Source organism: Megalopta genalis, chromosome 9 (genome assembly GCF_051020955.1).
Source record: "Megalopta genalis isolate 19385.01 chromosome 9, iyMegGena1_principal, whole genome shotgun sequence".
In the NCBI taxonomy this organism is placed as follows: Eukaryota; Metazoa; Arthropoda; class Insecta; order Hymenoptera; family Halictidae; genus Megalopta; species Megalopta genalis.
In genome coordinates this window covers 14,474,929-14,493,495 of record NC_135021.1, presented here as the reverse complement: position 1 = coordinate 14,493,495, position 18,567 = coordinate 14,474,929, and the positions used below count along the sequence as shown (strand labels likewise).

General features: G+C 39.2%; 2 protein-coding genes across 2 annotated transcripts in view; one reads left to right on the top strand and one right to left on the bottom strand.

Annotated features, from left to right (window-relative positions):
• The window catches only part of LOC117217531 (uncharacterized), a 40,746-nt gene extending 31,354 nt beyond the window's left edge, over positions 1–9,392 (top strand). The window contains exons 3-5 of the mRNA XM_076524465.1: positions 3,008–3,206; positions 4,928–5,033; positions 6,223–9,392. Coding sequence (XP_076380580.1) covers positions 3,008–3,206; positions 4,928–5,033; positions 6,223–6,448 — 531 coding nt within the window. The 3' untranslated portion in view covers positions 6,449–9,392. The remainder of the gene's footprint in view (positions 1–3,007; positions 3,207–4,927; positions 5,034–6,222) is intronic.
• The window catches only part of LOC117217518 (dynein axonemal heavy chain 1), a 78,600-nt gene that overhangs the window by 45,774 nt on the left and 14,259 nt on the right, over positions 1–18,567 (bottom strand). The window contains exons 17-20 of the mRNA XM_076524569.1: positions 17,269–17,524; positions 15,762–15,924; positions 15,050–15,160; positions 11,960–12,051 (exon numbers count right to left, since the gene is read on the bottom strand). Of these exons, the coding sequence (XP_076380684.1) occupies positions 11,960–12,051; positions 15,050–15,160; positions 15,762–15,924; positions 17,269–17,524 (622 nt within the window). The remainder of the gene's footprint in view (positions 1–11,959; positions 12,052–15,049; positions 15,161–15,761; positions 15,925–17,268; positions 17,525–18,567) is intronic.

The window sequence follows — 18,567 nt, the reverse complement described above, 5'->3', positions numbered from 1 at the left end:
GTGCTTTATAAAGCCTCCACGCATGCTTGCACAGTGAGATAAATTGTACGTATTATATCAATAGCGTTGCACAGCGTTTTAAACGACCTGTGCTGTTAACTGTTCGACATTTTAATACAATAACGACAGTCGAAACGCTGTCACTTCCTTCAACCTATGTTGTTAAAACATGCACGTATTACAAAGGTATTTAGCTTTCTGCTCAAATTTCCGCCATACTACCGGTTCATTTATTGGAAGTCAATCAATTATAAATTCTCTGTAGTGCATACCTGCTCAACACAGACCCAAAATAAAATAAAATTTCAGAATTTCTCCCGCTTTAGTTATAAAATCTGCTCAAATGTTTCTTGTATAGAACAATTTTAACGGCACACGAAACACGAAAGCTTTTTCGTCGACCTTGTTTACACCTATGCAAAAAATGTACTGCCGGCGTAGAATTTTCTGCGTTATTAAATTTCATTTTTAATAAAGTAGGAAATTCCTATATTTCAGAGCCAACTAGACAAAATCTCTACTATACATGCAGGGTGTCCCAGGTTTTAATGTTCAAACTTTGTCAGTATATTCTATGGCACAAAGTAAGAAAAAAATGTTATGTAAACATAGGTCATATAGAGCTTTATTAAGAAGTTATAACAAAAATTCAGAATAGGAATAGTAATCAACTAAAAAAAAAATCTTCGATCGATGTCAATTATGTATTGTCAACAACGGTTATTAATACATTTCGAAATGTATTAATAAACACAGCTTAGATCTATTCAAGCCAATGCTCGCAGCAACAGTAAGTTGATTACTATCCCTATTCTGAATTTTTGTTATAACTTCTTAATAATGCTCTATATGACCTATGTTTACATAACATTTTTTTCTTACTTTGTGCCATAGAGTACACTAGCAAAGTTTGAACATTAAAACCTGGGACACCCTGTATATTGAGAAGTGTATTTTGAAAAACTGATGGCTCGAATGAAATACCGTTTGATCGCGTCCATGTGTCCATCGCGTTTGACAATAACAGAAGACTAGACTTGTTTTTATGGCGTAACAAAGGTTCGTATTGTTTCTGGAATTGAAGGGAACATCAAATTTGAGAAACGCCGGGAGATAAAGGCGTGCGGAAATAAAGCGGGCGTATTGTTGCTAACTGGGGAAAAATACGAGCCTTTTCCGGCAGCTAATATTTTGTCACTTGGGACGTGCGGTCGTGATCCCACACAATATTTCTCTATTACCGATCATGAAGAAGGCTTAACTCGTCCGTGGTGGCGCGACGAGCCGTGCATAGTAATTTTACGCCGGATAATCCCCGCATTACTGTGGCAATATCCCTCGCAGAAGTCAAATTGTTATTCGTCTGACAGCTTTCCGGCTTTCAACCACATCCTCGTTTCTGTAGTTTATCGGACTGAAAGAAAATTTCGAAGCTTCTGCACATAATCAATACGTCGAACGGCGACGTTGTGATGACCCACGAAGGGATTTGCACACCTTTTTGAAAGTGCACTAAGTGATTTGAATTCTTTTAGATAATATAGACAATAGATAAAAAGGACAAGTTCTACTAAACAATGACTAAAATGCTTTTTTTAATTTCGTTATTACTTGGAATGACAAAAACGTGTTTGAACCTCTTTATGGAAGCCTATAACGATAATTCAAGAAAAGCATTTTGTGGATCTCAATTACTTATACGCGTACTAGAAATTCTAGTAGACTAGTCTTTTTATAATCTACAAAAAATTCAAATCAATTGGTTCATTTAAAAAAAAAGTTGTTACGTTTTAAATGATGTACGAATAGTTTTGTGGGTCACTGTACAGGGTGTCCCAAAAATGTCTCACAATCCGAAAAGGGGCGATTCCTGAGGTTATTTGGAGCAATGTTTTCCTTAGCGAAAATGCAATCCGTGGCTTCGTTCACGAGTTATTAACGAAAAACAGTGACCAATGAGAGGCGAGACGTGTTTTTTTTGTTAATAATTCGTAAACAAAGCCACGGATTGCATTTCCGCTAAGAAAAATGTTACTTCGAATAACGTTAGAGAGCCCCATTTCCGGATTGCAAGACATTTTCGGGACACCCTATATATCCATAAAAGTTGATATTCGTAACACGTAACGCAACATAACGAACTTAACGATTCGATTGCTTTATCAAGCCTGAAATTCTGTATTCATTACGATCTATCAAGTAAATCAGGTATCTACGAGAAATGCAATTGCTTGCAACAAGTTCTGTTTTTTCTACTGGAATATCGATAAATATGTTGCTCCGATTTTGTGTAACCTTTACGATTTCGCTCTGTATCGTCTGAATTAATTTCATTTCCCTGGACGATTAGCGCTGACGATTCAAGGAGAAGCACGTCAAAGGAAATCGAAGCTGTTTACGTTCGCAGAAATTTCGCGTGTGCTTCTCTCCAAGTTTCCCCTTAGTTTGGCGGCGAATAATATACTCACTAGTCGAATCAAATTATGCTGAAACGGCTATGTTTCCTCGGAGGATGCGACGTAATCACGGACATTGAGAAGCCGTTATATAAAGCGGGATTCACGTATTCCCGAATCGATCAAGAACGCTCACAGGATAGCTTATCGTTGCCGTGCAGAGGTCCGAGCAGAGCTTGGAACTTGCACGAGAGAATCCAACCTTCGGAGTCCCTGGATGTGGCAACAATTTTACAAAAACAATTTCAAAAATTTACAATTTTACAAATTCCTACTCGAGAAAGAACATTTCGATTTATCGTATATTCAAACTGGCTCTATGTGCAAAATACCGATGGCAAAGGATTGAATACTATTTCTATTTAAGAGAAGCGAGGAGCATCAATATTTAGTAGATTAGTTTTAATTGCTCAATGACAATCTGCGCCAGCGACACAAAATTTGAATCGTAAACGAAGCATCGATTTTTCGAAGGGATATGAAATTCGCGATGGTTTTACTAGATGGAAGTAACACGGAATGATATGGCAACGTCCCGGCTGAATTTTCAGAGTGCCAGCAGCAGCAACAATGGCGCCGGGGGTATAAATCTGGGGCCAATGCCTGGTGGTCGTCGGATACCGTCGCAGCAATCTTTCAACTCATCGAAGAACAACCATTCGCATCATTCCCGACACCAGACGAATTCCGCGCCGCCTTCGACACCTCGGAACGCCTGCCAGCTACCCGAAATGGCCGGCCGTTGTATACGTAAGTGGATTTTCCGAGCTTCGACGAGACACCCTCTGTGGCATTTGCACTCACACCCGTATCGTATAATAAGACCATTCTTCTGCGAACGAACGGGCCAACGAATGCCATTTCGATACAGCTCCCTTGTTTCAACGGACCGCAGGAAATATTCTACAGGGTGTCCCAAAAATGTCTCGCAATCTGGAAATGGGGGGATCCTGAGGACATTTGAAGTAACTTTTTCCTGAGCGAAAATGCAGCCTGCGGCTTTGTTTACGAGTTATTAACGAAAAACTGTGACCAATAAGAGGCGAGCTTGGCTGGCGCGAGGCGGTAGTCTCGCGCCAGCTGATCCCGTCTCTCATTGGTCACTGCTTTTCGTTAATAACTCGTAAACAAAGCCGCGGATTGCATTTTCGCTAAGGAAAAATTTACTTCAAATGACTTCAGGATCCCGCCATTTCCGTATTACGAGACACTTTTGGGACATCCTGTATAGCATGTTCTTGTCATTCTCGTGTACCTACCTTGCCTTTAAAACAAAGTCGGATAATGATGAGATGCATTGAATGGGAAAAATTGTTATTTCTAGACTGCGGATTTTTATGGAAAACAAAAATTGCCTGCATCGATCGCAAGAAATAGGAATTAAATAGAAAGATCTTTTTCCGTTTAATAATTTTAAGAAGTTAGTTGTTTTTGACGAGTATGCTCGCCATCACACAAAATGTTGCCATCTCTTCATGAATTTAATAAAGAATATCAAAGTATACATCACAACCAGTTAGCTGTTTTTGACGGGTATGCTCGTCATCGCACAAAATGTTGCCATCTATTCATGACAAGTATACTCGGTAAAAACAGCCACCTGTGATTAAGAAGGATATTCTTTATTAAATTATTCTCTATTTGATATTCTTTATTAAATTATATATTTTGTGAAAGTATTGTACTTAAACGAAATATGAAGAATATCAAATATAAACAGTATAATTACAGTAAGTTACACACTTTTCAAAGGGATTGCAACAGCTAACTGGTTAATAGATTAAAAATAAAACCTTGACACTTGGAAATTCTTTTAATCTTTCTACCATTTTAAATTACAACTACTCGATTCGTATTATAAATGCATAAAATCATCATTCTGGTTATTCTAAATATTTCACTCGTCATTTGTTTCAACCACAAGCATATCAGTATAATCAGTTCGTACTGACAACAGTACAACTCGAATTGGCTTAAAACAATTTTCCTCTTTTCAATCGCGTTGCAGCTGTAGTCAATAATCTGGTATATTTGATAAGCCGGCAAAGTTCTGAGCGTGTCGTATTATCGAAATGGTGCCATATTTCATGGTGGTCATCTAATTAGCATATATTATACGTGGATGCATGCAGGATATTTCTAAACATTATGAATGCATAAGTTATAACCGACGCCACGAATGCGTAGGAGCTATTGTTGTCGAGCATTCTATTCATCTCGTCCGCTCTAACGCATAATATCGTGTTTAATGAAATTATAACAAGTGGAAATCAAATCCCGTTACCCGTTCAAGCGATTACAGTTATATTCGCATCGGTATCCGAAGTAACTGAGAACAACTGCAGAACTTCTTTCTCGATAGATTATCCTCCTTCGCTGAAAAATCGATTTCAGACGAGTCGTATTCGTTGACCCTTTTTCAAGGATAATAACATCTTTCTTCTTCAATGGTTTAATTTTTCTTTTTCCAGATGCTAAATCATCGTCGCGGAACCTCGTCTCGACGAAGACTCAGCAAGGAAACACGAAGACGTTACTGCTGATTAGTACCGTCTTCATTCTCCTCAATTTACCAAGGTGAGAGCTCTTACCAACACGTTGCACGGAACCGAGCAGTCGTTATATTACGTTGCTTTATCGCAACAGCGAGAATATATTTATTCAGATATTTTTTGTCGATGATTTTTAACGCACTTCCGATAAGTTTCCGATAAGCTAACGCCAAGAGACGCGACAGATTGAACAAACAAATACAGGTTTTGCAGCCAATGTTTTCCCACGATATTGAAGACGACGAGGGAATATTCGGTAAATAGGACAATGCATTCTAAGAGAAGTTGTAGATTTAATTAAATAGAGAGGTATACACCAGAAGATTAATATTCCCAGTATTCTAGCGCTCCAGGCTATGAGCATTCGCTTTAAGATTTTGTCTGACAACCCAACAACCTCAAATCAAATTAGAGTATGTTATTTAATCAAATTAAAGTTAAACTGTACGACATCAATTGTTTGTTCAATTTAAAATACGAAAATAATTCCGTCAACCAAGTCTTGCATAGCCTCGCGAGTAGTATCGATCGAGCATTCGTCAGGCGACTTCTCAGATTTTGGGTACTGAACGAATTTATTTTATAACGACGCGGATCACTTTATTATTTCTCGAAATAAGAACTGTCATTGTGATCTCTATTTGCGGAAGTGGAAGTCTAGCCTACGTTTTGTAATCGCATTTTTTTACTTCTGTTGAGGCTTCATACGGAATATATGGACTTCAATGTGAAAAGCGCGAACTAATTTTTTGCAGACGACTAATGCACAAGCTTTGACGGTCGAAGCGGAAAAAAATGGTTTATATTCAACGTGCGACTTCCCTTGCAACTTTTAGAGAGCCGGCGTTTTCGCTGCAAAAGCTTGGATTCTTTTTACGAAAAATGTTCGCGCGCATATACAGTTTCTGAGATTTGTCGCACTGAATAATTAGAATAATTTATCGCACTGAAAGATTAAAACATCTGTTTGGCAGAAATTACTGATACTGATACTCAAATCTGAGATAGTGTCTAACGTTAACTCCACTTTTCGACAATCAATAGGTAAATCGCGCGTATAAATATATATATATAGATCAAGCTGGAAATTTAATATCTTCTGAAAATATCAATTTCTCGAGAAGTTTCCTGTTGCAATTTTCCGAATTCACGGGTTCCCTGGCCCCGCCAATCAAAATCGAATTTCAGCGAGGCTGCACCCCTGTGTTTTCCAGCTACGTGATTCGCCTGTGCGTGTTCTTCTTCACGCTTGCGCACAAGAACAAGCCCGATTTGCTCTGGTGCCTGCAGCAGTTTTTCATGCTGCTTTACTACACGAACTTCAGCATCAACTTCCTGCTGTACGCAATGTGCGGCGTCACGTTCCGCCGATGTCTGCAGCAGCTGATGCGCAAGGTGCTGAAGAACCTAACCACGTACCACTGCAATCCCCAGCGATAGATAGGGCCTACGTCCCGGCGACGCAACCGTCGGGGCGCTGATCTCGTCGACTCGTCGAGCTTCCTTTGATGCTGGAGGCGTGGCTTCCTTACCGCCTCGGAAACGCTCGTGACGCGCGCCACGCTCTCCCCAGTCCTCTCGCCTATCAACGGTGAGTTTCCGCGATGACGCGTCTGTTCCGGAGACAAGACTAGAACGGGCAAGGCCATAAATTGCCCCGTAGGGCACCGCCGTGGCTCCGTGGAGATCGGGAGCGATGAAACCACGCCCACTCAGAACGCTTTGTGCGGTGAAAACAGGACAAAACGTATCCTCACTGACGGTGAATTTATAAGATCTGAGTTTGGGAGGAGGCACTGCTCCCAGGGGCAGTTCGAAGCTCGAAGAGTATGCCAGCGTGGTTTTCAGAGCTAGATATTTTAAAGGTGCGAAGAGCATAGGTGAAGCATAATTCAAGATGAGCAAGGATTGCCCCGTGGAGCGCTTCCTAGCTCTCTGAAAACTCGAAGCAACGAGACCACACCCATTACGAACACTCCACGCGATGAAAGTAATATGTATAGTATGTATTGCTGTTGATATTAATATTCGAAAGATCCAATTAGGATTGACCCAAGGGCCAATCGAGAGCTCTCGATGACCATGTCAAGTCTAGACTTGTCCATAGCTCGATAACGCACGAGTCTGACTATTTTAATGAAAAGTGAACAATTGATTGGATATCATTGTTGCTTTCAGAGCTTGATGTAGGTTCTAAATTAGGCATGGTCGCGGATGGCCTCGTGAAACAGTCTTCTGGTTCGGTAGGAATGGAGATCAACGAGACCGCGGCTACTTAGGACACTCTGTACCATTCAATCTGTTAATTGAATTAATAGAAAGGTACGATTAATGTAACAAAAAGTCGACAAAAGATCGTCGAATCGAGGATTTTTTTAAAACACTGTTTGTGCAAGGATGTTGTTGAAAATTTGTTCGTGTTCGGCATTCCCGCCGTTCTAGACAAACATTTCAAGGTGGAATAATTGACTGGAAATGTTAGTAATTTGAAATGCATACAAGTTAAAGCAACGTCTCGCAACAAAAACAATTCACTCGTGATCAAAGAATCCTTGATATTCAGCCCAATGTTGACAAACGAGCCTTATTCACTACGTAATCGGCACTGGAATAACAAGAGAAAATCGATAACGAGCTATATATAACCGTTGATGTTTATTTTGGAATTTATATTACTGCGGCGCGCAGTATGATATCTCCACGATTCGACGAGATTAAATTATGAAATCAAAGGAAATCAGTCGCTGGTTTCGTTGATTTCTATAAAACAACATTCCACTCGATTCAATGCGGGTAACGCTATGTACTTTTTTACATGATAGATTTTGCACCGAACAATGCTTCTTGTTAAAAGAAACAACATTCATTTGAAAATATGTTCCTATCGTTCGTAATTCTCCGATGAATTTGTTATCTTTTGTTGGCTGTTCCGCTGATTTTAATTAGTCGTTGAAATCCTCTAATCCAGTCGAAATTTTCGTGAACTATCCGACAGTAAATATAAATTTAATGCTAGTTTCCTTAAACAGATTATGGAGCGACGTAACAAGCCCGAGCAGCTTATCAGCAGTTCGCATGCGGTTATCTGACAGGAGACAATAAATAATTGATCAAAGATAAAATTACGCGACCACCCAACGTAAAAGTGGTTGTTGATCTTTTTGATAGAAAAAATCCCTCCAGCCTGTCAACCGCGACAGCTCGACAGCCTCGGCACACACCGCTATCTGTTACTACTAGTTACGACAGTGGAAAATTACGTTTATACAGTGAGTCGCTCTTTAGTCGAGAATAGCTTCCTGAAAATTAGATTGGTTTACTAGGTGAAAAAGAAATGTGTAAAAGAAATTTTGAGAAAATGTTCAGTTCGTGCTGGGAATGATTTTGAAACGATTCGAGTCATGCGAGTCTGAGATGCATTGTCTGATAATTAGACTGCGGATTGTATGCGTTTGCGACTGACTAGGTGAAATTTCAATTAGAAGAAAGATGTAAATAATCGAATAGTTTCAATCGCATTATTTTTTCTTTATTCACATTTTAAAAATATAAACTTTTTCGTTCGGTACTTATACATTTTACAGAAAAACTCGCAACCTATCACTTGCATTTGATCTAACTGAACAATTGCAACAGACAGCACAAAGAAATAGATAAACGTAAATGTAAACATCAACGTAAGCTTTGATCGATGCACGGCTCGTGCAGCACGAACAAGGAATCGCATCGAAATGAAAAGTCTTTCAGAAACGATTACAATTTGTTGTTCGCCTAACTGTAAAAACTGGAAAATGTGTGTGTGTGTGTGCGCGCGCGTGTATGCGTGTGTGTGTGTGTAATTTATTCACTGTATACAATACGGGTACTACTATCCGAATCGATGTGTAGAGACGAGTGTAATATACATATATATATAGGGTGTTTATTTTATCCTGCACATTGAAATATCTTCGTTATTTTTGCTGATATAAAAAAAAATGTGTGAGGATAATTTTATTTAGTTCAAAGCTAAAAATATTATGATTCATGTTCTCTTTCCTCTCGAGATCATTTGTTTTCAAGCACCGAAGGTCTTCGCTATTTTTTGCACATTGACCCCTATTTTTTAATGGTCATTTAAAGGTCATAGTGTCAAAAGTCATTGAATTCGTTTTGACGTGCACCAAGGTGCTGCGTTATAAAAAATAGGGTTAAATGTGCAAATAAAAGCGACGACTTTCAACACTTGAAAACAAATGATCTTGAGAGAAAAAACCCTGTATACTTACACACGTATAATACGATATATAAATACATATATATATGTATATATACGTGTAGATATTGTCAAGACTCGCTGACGTTACTGTTGTCAACTGTTTATTAAACCTTCTCAAACAATTCATTTCTTCTCTACTCCTTACACAATCACTATATTACCTGTCTCTTTCAGAAGACCGAAACACTATACCATGTGCAATTGGAAATTGAAGTTTGCTCATAGAAGAATTCCTCATAGAAACGTTTCCCTAATTTCAGTAACTGTAAAATAAAAGAATCAGGAACCAGTCATTTTGACTATGATCTAATGTCTTTCATCCATGTTTATGTTCTACATTTTTCTAGGAATTGCACGAGTTGAGTACATACTTTGGTACCGCGTCGTTATTTTTACCTTTTAGATTTGCGCAGTTCAACGTTTTACCCAGCCGCTAATGAATAATGCAGCTTATACTTGTGTCACTGCACAATTTGATAGCTGCCATTCCGGTTTATCATCGATCTGGAGAACTGTGGTAAGTTAGCAATCGTATAAAATAATAACGAACCCATTCCACGAATTCTGTTCACCAGCAAATTAATTTATAGTAATTAATTAAGCGATCGCCTAACACATGATCAACAGATTTTCAAGGATTTCAGAGAAACGCGCATTAATTATGAAGATATTATACAACGAACCGCGAACAATCGTACGCGAAATAACACACCGTCCCTAATTAATTAATTACTAACAGGCACCAATTTCATCGTGAAACACTACTTCGTCTCGAGTCATGGTACAATATACAAATAGGAATACCTAGTTAAAATGAAATTTCATTAATTAAACGTTGCGGTTTCTAGGAGAACATAATGTGGAATAGCCGATTTTAAAATATTTTGCCCGAAATGGAGGAGTTATCTTCGAAATCCTGACAAACCTTAAAAATAAAATAGAGTATTTCTTCTGGAACTTTTGATTTTCTGCAGCCTAAAATCAGCACGCGGTTAATCGTACAAATATTTATATTCTAAAATATAATTACATCCTGAAACCGTTGGAGTCCAACTTTGATGTAGCCCGATGCGTGGAATGCTGGAACACGGTTCGACCCAACTTTAAGGAACTTTTTCTGTCAGACACGGGGTCTCTAATTGCGGTAAAACTGTTCAGGGAATTAGTTCGACCAATTTTGTACTTCACGACCGGTCGGAGAGGGATGATTCTATTATTCTATCGGATTACACGAAAGTTGCCGGCAAACTGCCGCTTTTGATGAGATGACAACGGGTCATAGGAGACTTTGCTGGCTGAACGTTTCATCGATATAAGAGAATGGTCCTTTTAACCTTTAAGTAGTTTAGACAGCCTGCGAGGCCGCTCCAAATTTAATCTAACTTTGACAACAAAGCCGTCGAGCGACATTTCCAGCGTAAATGATTTCCGAGGACTTTTCTAAACGAAATATTATAGTTACAAAACATTTGTAAACGTGGATTCCGTTCAAGCTTTCTGCTAATGATATTGAAACTTTCACATCGCGAGAAAATTATTTCTATTTGCAGGATGTATTTCTTGTGTTTCTACTTGTTATGCGAGAATTTGTTTGCCCCTGTTGCTGTGATTTTCGTAGCCTTGAATCGTCGCCTTTACGGTGTGCAAATTGGCTAAGTTGTATGATCGTCTCGCAATTGGTTTTCCAAGCTGATTATTCAGATTCCCATGAGTCGCGCTTGACGCGGCAACGTCGTTTGGCCCATGACATCGGTACTGAGCGATTAACGCTGTTTGAGCTATTAAACTTTGTCGGTGCACGCACTAAGTTCCGTGAATATTCGAGCAGCGGTTACCTTCTGAGAATCAATGTCGTTCACTCGTATCTATACACAGAATAAACGTCGTTATTCGAATACCTAGCTTCCGAGAATTAATGAAAATCTTCGCAGATTTCATCGGATCCTAAAAACGGACCAACGTGTTCAGCAGGAGTCAAAACCCACGTTGTGAAAACTTGCTAAATTGAATTATATAACACATTGCCGTCGAAGAATTGTAACATTGAATAATTCTTTCGCCAGGGCACGCGTTTTTTCCTTTATTTTCATTAAATGCAAACATTTCTCTGTGCCACGTTATCACGCCCGAGAAATCAGGCTTTGTTTTCAAAGGATGCGAATGTCCGTTGAAAGCACAACAGCTGTCCCTACGGCCCAGTGTAAATCCGTGGAAATGGACATTATTGCGGAACACGTGTGCTCGACACCTCGTTGAAAAATTAACTCTGTCTCGGATTTTTTTACTATGTCGACGGTTCTCAACCTACGTCGCCGACACTACCTGATTTGCATTAGCGGATCAAAGTTATTAGGTTATTCGTGTCATTTTTTCCGAGAACACTCCAAATCTTGGGATATTTTTTATCGCTAGTTTCGGCCCGAAGACCATGCGCACAGTTGCGCTTGATCTTGAAGATTCGAGATAAATGATCCACATTCTTTCGCGTGCATCGTACTTTACTCGAGTGCTCGGAAGTATGGTACGTCGAGATGGCCGACTTTGCAAAAGAATTCGATCAACTCTCGAAAATCATGAACGCGAAGAATGAACAAAAAAATTTGGGAGTCACTGGTGGTACGCGATCCGGTGCCGAGGATTCTCAGGGGCTGACTTAATTCGAGTGGTTCGTCCGGATTTGGAATGGCACTTACCTTGGTCTTCGCCGACCCCGTTGGACCCACCAGCATTAATCCGTGTCGCACGACCGTTGTTTCGTACAGCTGGATAACTTTCTTCACGAACTCTGAAAACCGGAGGACGGATATTTAACGGCGACGATTCATTTCCCCTCGAACTATCAACTTCGATCGATCTCTCTAGCTCCACAGAGACATTTACATTTCGCTAGATCGAGTATCAGGAAAAAAGTATCACCCCGTACTACAACCACGGGACAAGTTATGGGGCCAAACAGAAAAATCTGCGATGGTCTGTGGTTTGTCTCCCCCATTTACCGCTCTGCGAAGCTGGTATTGGTTAACGTACACTCACAGAAACACTCTCTGTGATTCGTTTGTAATGTGAAATTGGAAATACCGGTCGCGTAAGATTTTCTATAGAGGATGCTGGTAGAAATTCACTAATTGTTGCTCTCTAAAGGTTCTCTTGAGGGACGTGATTCGACTTTCAATTACGAACAGAAGTAATCACGACGGAAACTTGGCGATAATTAGGTCCAACAAACTACGAATACAATCTTTGATTGTCGGCTTCTTTTGTGTCGATCGTAAAAGACTAACGAGAGCAATGGGGAGAACCGATGGGAAAAGTTTCGCGAACAAGATGAAAGCGCGGCAGCTTACCCCGGAAAACACGAACGCCGTAATTGACAAAGAAAGTTCCACTCGGAAAAAGCTCTTTGTACGGTTCTTGTTATCTTCAATGATAGAACGTTTACATCGGAGAAGTTCTGCAAACGAGGATAAGGAAGAAATGATCGTTTCGATATTGACATCGGAATGGCTTAAGGAGCTGGTCTCGCGATGTCCCACAAATTCATTCCATTTACGGGCATTTTAATTTTTTTATGGTCAATTAACCCTTTGCTCTATGATTTAAGTTTCAAGAACGTGTGCCACAAACAACAACGAAACGTCTAAAGTTGTGCCAATCGCGAACTTCTTACGGAATGTAAATACAGCGATTCCCGTTGATATTCGGACATTTTTCAAAACGCAATAACTTTTTCAGAACTCGGCTAAACGACTTGAATTTTTTTTTTTAGATAATAGAGCGACCAGTCTACTGGACCGTATCTAGAATGCTTTTTTTAAAGGTTGCTATTGCTTAGGATGATAAAAGAAAATAAAAGACTCTTATCTTTTCACTTTTTTATCTAAGCCTATAACGAAAATTTAAAAAATTTCTTCTATGCGTCTCGATAAGTTATATATGCATGTTAAAAATGTCACCGAAATCGATAGACCTTTGCATGAGCTGCAAACAATTAAATATCGCCAAAATCGCAGCACGCGCCGAGCTGGCTTCTGCGCCACCTCCTTTAGCTACTAATGAAACAATTAAATGACGAAAAACAATTAAAACCACAAAACACTTATCACCTAGACTAACACGAGCCTAACTAGTTATGTTTATATTTGTTCCGACTGGACGCATCACGGCTCTCACTTCTGGCCCGACCTTTTTACCACGTCTCTCAGACGTGATAATCATTTCTAGCCCGGTTATCTGACCACGTCTCTCAGACGTGGTTCTAGGGCAAAAAGTTCATTCTAAAGAAAATGTCGAACTACTCGCTTCAGGGATTTCTATCGATTTGGTCGTCGAAGCTTCACCAATGTTCTTTGGGTTGAACAATTCTGTCGACCGTGTCCAATTTCATCGTTAATGAGGTCTTTCATTCTGAGCGTAACGACGAACGTTTACTCACGTTTACACGCGTTTGATCACATTTCCAGTCTCCATTGGTTTTTCTACCGTTAATACTTCGTAACTGATGATCTTTTCCAAGGAAATTGCAACGGCTCGATTCGATTTACGCACAATACAGATCACGGCGTTCGTAGATCAGCGGCAATATTGCGCGGAACAAACGTGCAGCCTAATTACCAGGTAACGTGTTTCGTTTCAGCTTGCCGTGCAGAAACACGAACCGAATGCGTAACAACGATCGCTCGTTATTCACTTGGAGCGATTCGCAAACTACGTGCTACAGGCTGAATAACACAGCTGGAAAACGGGAAATGTATTGCATTGAAATGCATTGAATAGAAAAAGAATTATTATATAAGAAAATTATGCTCGGCACGAATCGTGGATTCAACTTCGACGTTTGTATGTTCCGTTGACGCATCTCAGGTAGAATCGGCGAACGAACGATGCTTATTCGAATAGAATCCGTAGCTTAAGTGACAAAAGAAACGATGAAAGACGAAACGCAATTGTCCTCTAAGGTGAAATAATGCTAGAAAATGAGTTTGTTGAAGAATTTCGATCGCTTTACCGCAGAAGCAAGTTCTCGCGTAGAATCATTCTGCATAATTTGCAAAATACGGGGATATGTTTTTGCCCGAGATGGATGTGAAAATTTGGTCGTGTATAAAATAAAACTGCATTTATATGATTTTGGCGGGAGAAAACCGATTCGTACAACCGAGTAGGTTCGTACAACAGAGGCCCGCTGATTAAATGCAGTAATTACTTTAAATCGCCGTAACATTTCGAGAATATATCACAGCCAAATTTCTCTTCTCTTCTAAATTAAAGGGGAAGGATCGAGCTACATTCGGCTACAAACGACATCTCTGAAAAAAATTTTACAAATTCCGCGCATTTCGTCAAACTTGGCAATTTTCAATATGACAAACATGGCCTCACATTTAAAGAATTACGGTAATGAAGTTCCATCAAACTTAAAGTTTAGAAACACTATTTTAGATTAGAAGTGTTTCAAGCTTTAATTAAAAAAAAAAAGTTATCATCCTACGTTGATTTTTCGCGGAATTAAGACGACGAAAGTTGGCCAGTTTTTATCCAAAATTTCTCAATGCTGTAACTTTTTCGTGCAGTGCATATGTAATGAAATTAGAAATATTAATACGAATAAGTTGATACATAACGTATGTTCTATTAAATCTAGATTGCAAAAAGATTACAAAATTAAGTATTTTCACCTAAAGACGTTGCTAAAGCCAAATCATTCAAATTTCCATAGAGACAAGTGGAGTTTCTACTGAATAGCGGGATGATGAAAATTGTTAAGAAGAAATGAAATTTCTTACCGTCGATTTCCTCGAGTCCCATCCTTACAATCGACGCCCGTATTTCCGATTCCAGAACACCGTAATCCACTTGCTTCTCTTCTAAACGTGGAAACAGATCTGACACGATACCTGACATCAAAGGAACGGTGTCAGTACATATGACCTATTTTCTGGCACCCCGCGAGAGAGCTACAAGAATCATCTGATATAAAAACTTCGAAATTTTCGAAACGGATGCAACGAATATTTCCTGAAATATCTCTAGCAGGTGTATTCAGATTGGATTTTGGTACACCATGGGTTAATCGCATTAAAAATGCTGTCCGATTCACTGCGAATCGTATTTCTATATAAAGTATAAATATAATATTTATATAAATATGTCGCAATAGAAATACAGTAACTTCTCCCTAATTCGCGCTCAGATTGTGCACAAAAAAGAGATAATTTGGGAAGAGGAGATACGATTATTCGAGCCTTGCGGCTCGTTTTCATAGTCACCGATTTTCAACAACTACAAAAACGAGACGCATGGCTCGAATAATCGTGTCTCCTATTCCCAAATTATTTTGTGCACAATCTGAGTGCGAATTAGGGCGAAATTACTGTACTTCTCAAAGATGTTAAACGCTCGTTCTCGGCGAGAACGGAGAGATCTCGTATCGCGATGATCCTCGGAAAACCATGCATAATAGATACCAGTTAGACGGAATACGCAAATTCCGTTTACCGTTGAACAACGTCAGGTCATCTTTGAGAAACTTGGGAACGTTCACGTCTCGCAGAGCCCGCAAACAGATCTGCTGCTCGTTCAAGTCCTGCTGCTCCCGTTTTAAATTTCCCGCAACGGCGATCACCGTTTTCACCGCTCGCATGCCAAAATCGTAATGATCCTGGACGAAAATAAAACATGCAACGGTGACGAGTGCGTACCTCCACGGAGACTGTTTATGCGCGCGGTAATGCGGATTTGCTGTAAATCGGCCGTCGAGGGGCTTTTACGAGATTCATTGGAGATTCCTGTCACAAAACAGATACTTTAAATAATCGCAGTTGAACGGAATCCAAAGTTATATTGTAAACACGCTCGTATACCCGCCAGCTATAATATTTGACCGTTTTTGTTCGACGAACGTACTGGGCCGTACGGTAGCGCGACAAGAGAGATGCCGTTAAAAATCGGCGATTATCCTGCCTTGATGCACAGTTTGTGTCACAGAATCTTATTTCTCTGTGCAGTTGGTCAATATACACAGTGTTCGTATATTGTGTTCGTACATCTTTTAAACACAAAACTGTTCGTACATCTTTTAAAACGCAATAACTTTTACAAAACTGAACTAAATGACATGAATATTTGTTCTTTTAATTTTGCTATTACTTGGAATAAAAAGAAACAATTGAAAGCCCTCGCTTTTTTAACTTTTTATATATATCTGAGCCTATAACGAAAACTTAAAAAATACCTTCTGTAGATCTGGGTAGCTTATATGTGTGCTGAGAATTTGATCGAAATCGGTTAACCCAGAGTCGTGCTACAGGTGTTGAAGGATTTTAAAAGCTGCAAATTTCTTATAATTTTTGGTGAAAATCGTAACAAAATAGTGGTTTTTCCGATCTTTATTTTGTTGTAACTCGTAACAACGTGAACCGATTTCGATAAAATTTTCAACATACATATAAGTTATCGAGATCTACGAAAGACATTTTTTAAATTTTCGTTATAGATAAAAAGATTAAAAAAACGAGAGTTTCTTATTTTTTGTCATTCCAAGTAATAGTAAAATTTAAAAAAAAAAAAGCATTTCAGTCATCATCTAGTAGACCAGCCCCGCTATCATCTAAAAAAAAAAATTCGAGTCATTTAGTTCAGTTTTAAAATAGTTATTGCGTTTTAATAGGTATACAAACACTTTTGTGGGTCATTGTATCTATGCCTAGCATCGGATCAATTTTAAAAGTGATCCTTTGATCGAAACGATCATCGATCTGATCAGATATGGAACGGACACTGCGTATATTAAAGTCCGATCGCCTCTTGTATTGAATTATGCATATTTGGTAAAAGCATTCTCTCCGGATATAAGACTCGCTATGGATTAATTTCGAGATTCTATATTATTGTATTCTGAATATTAATGCCGTCTAACTGCATGGTTTAATAAATCAGCAAGCTCCTGATGAAGGTCTCGTGGAATTAAGAACGCGATCGCGCGTCGTGTGCCGACGGAACTTGCCTGCGAGCTTAGTTGTTCGGAGCTGAGCTTGAACGTAGTGGTTATTTTGGCAGCCAGTGTTTTCGCTTCGGAGAAACCGTACGAGAACAACGAAATTTCTGCAATCAGCGCGTAATCTGGCACCATCATAGCTACAGGGCGGAACAGGGCCTTTAAGTTATCTGGCAGCTCAGTGCGACCCGCATAGCCGGGATTCATGGTGATGAACACTGCGCAAGATGTCTTTAGCGTAATCTCTTCCCCTTCGAACATAAACCTGTTAATAATTAGTAGTAGATGTGCGATATGTAACATGTTCGACGCGAAATATTAGGTTGGTGCATATGAAATATCGGATTTCCTTTACACGCGAACGTTCGTGTCCCTGTTTTCGTTATGCTTTTGTTTTTGGCGTAAACTCGTTTATAGTCGCACTGTCCATTGTCAGAGACACATTTCAACAAAGAAGATTTTCTCAAAAGTGCTCCATTTTGTTATTTGTTTTGAATTTCTTAAGAATATGAATTCAATCTACATTCGTGTGTCATTTTTTTGTATGAGTATAAACTTAGTAATAACGCTGCAGAAGCTGCACGCGATATAAACAAGGCGTTTGAGGAGATATAACGATCGAAAAGTGCAGCGTTGGTTTGAAAATTTTCGATCTGGCGATTTTTCCTTACAAAATGAACCGCGTGGAAGGCTCGAAACGTCTGTGAATCCTCGGAAAATTTTAATAACAGTTTGGTGGAATGTGACTGGAGTAATTCACTAGTCGTTCGTTCGAGCTGGGGAGACAATTACAGCCGGAAAGTACTGCCAGTATACTGATGAAATGCATGAAAAATACCCAATGGCTCAATACTTCTCCACGACAACGCTCGGCTGCATAGGTCGTACAAAACAATTGCGAAATGAAATGAATTGAAATATGAAATTTTGCAGCACCCAGCTTATTCGCCGGATCTTTCGCCAACCGACTTTCATTGTTTTTAACATTTAGAACAGTTTTTACGGGCTAAACAGTATGAAAATGAAGACAGTCTGAAAAATTCCATATCAGAGTTTATTGATTCTAAAGATTAGAGAATATAACTTAACTTGGCGGTGAAGCCATGAGGGCCACCGGTGACCGGCGCGCCCAAATTGATAGAAATATATATATATAATTTAAAACAAATGTCAATATCTAAAATTTTGTATTATTACCATCGTCGATTCAAACAGTGACCCCTGTCGCAATTAACATGTCAAACATGATTGTACACTGTAACTTATCTATTGCAGATAATATTTCAACATTATATGTATCACATAAAA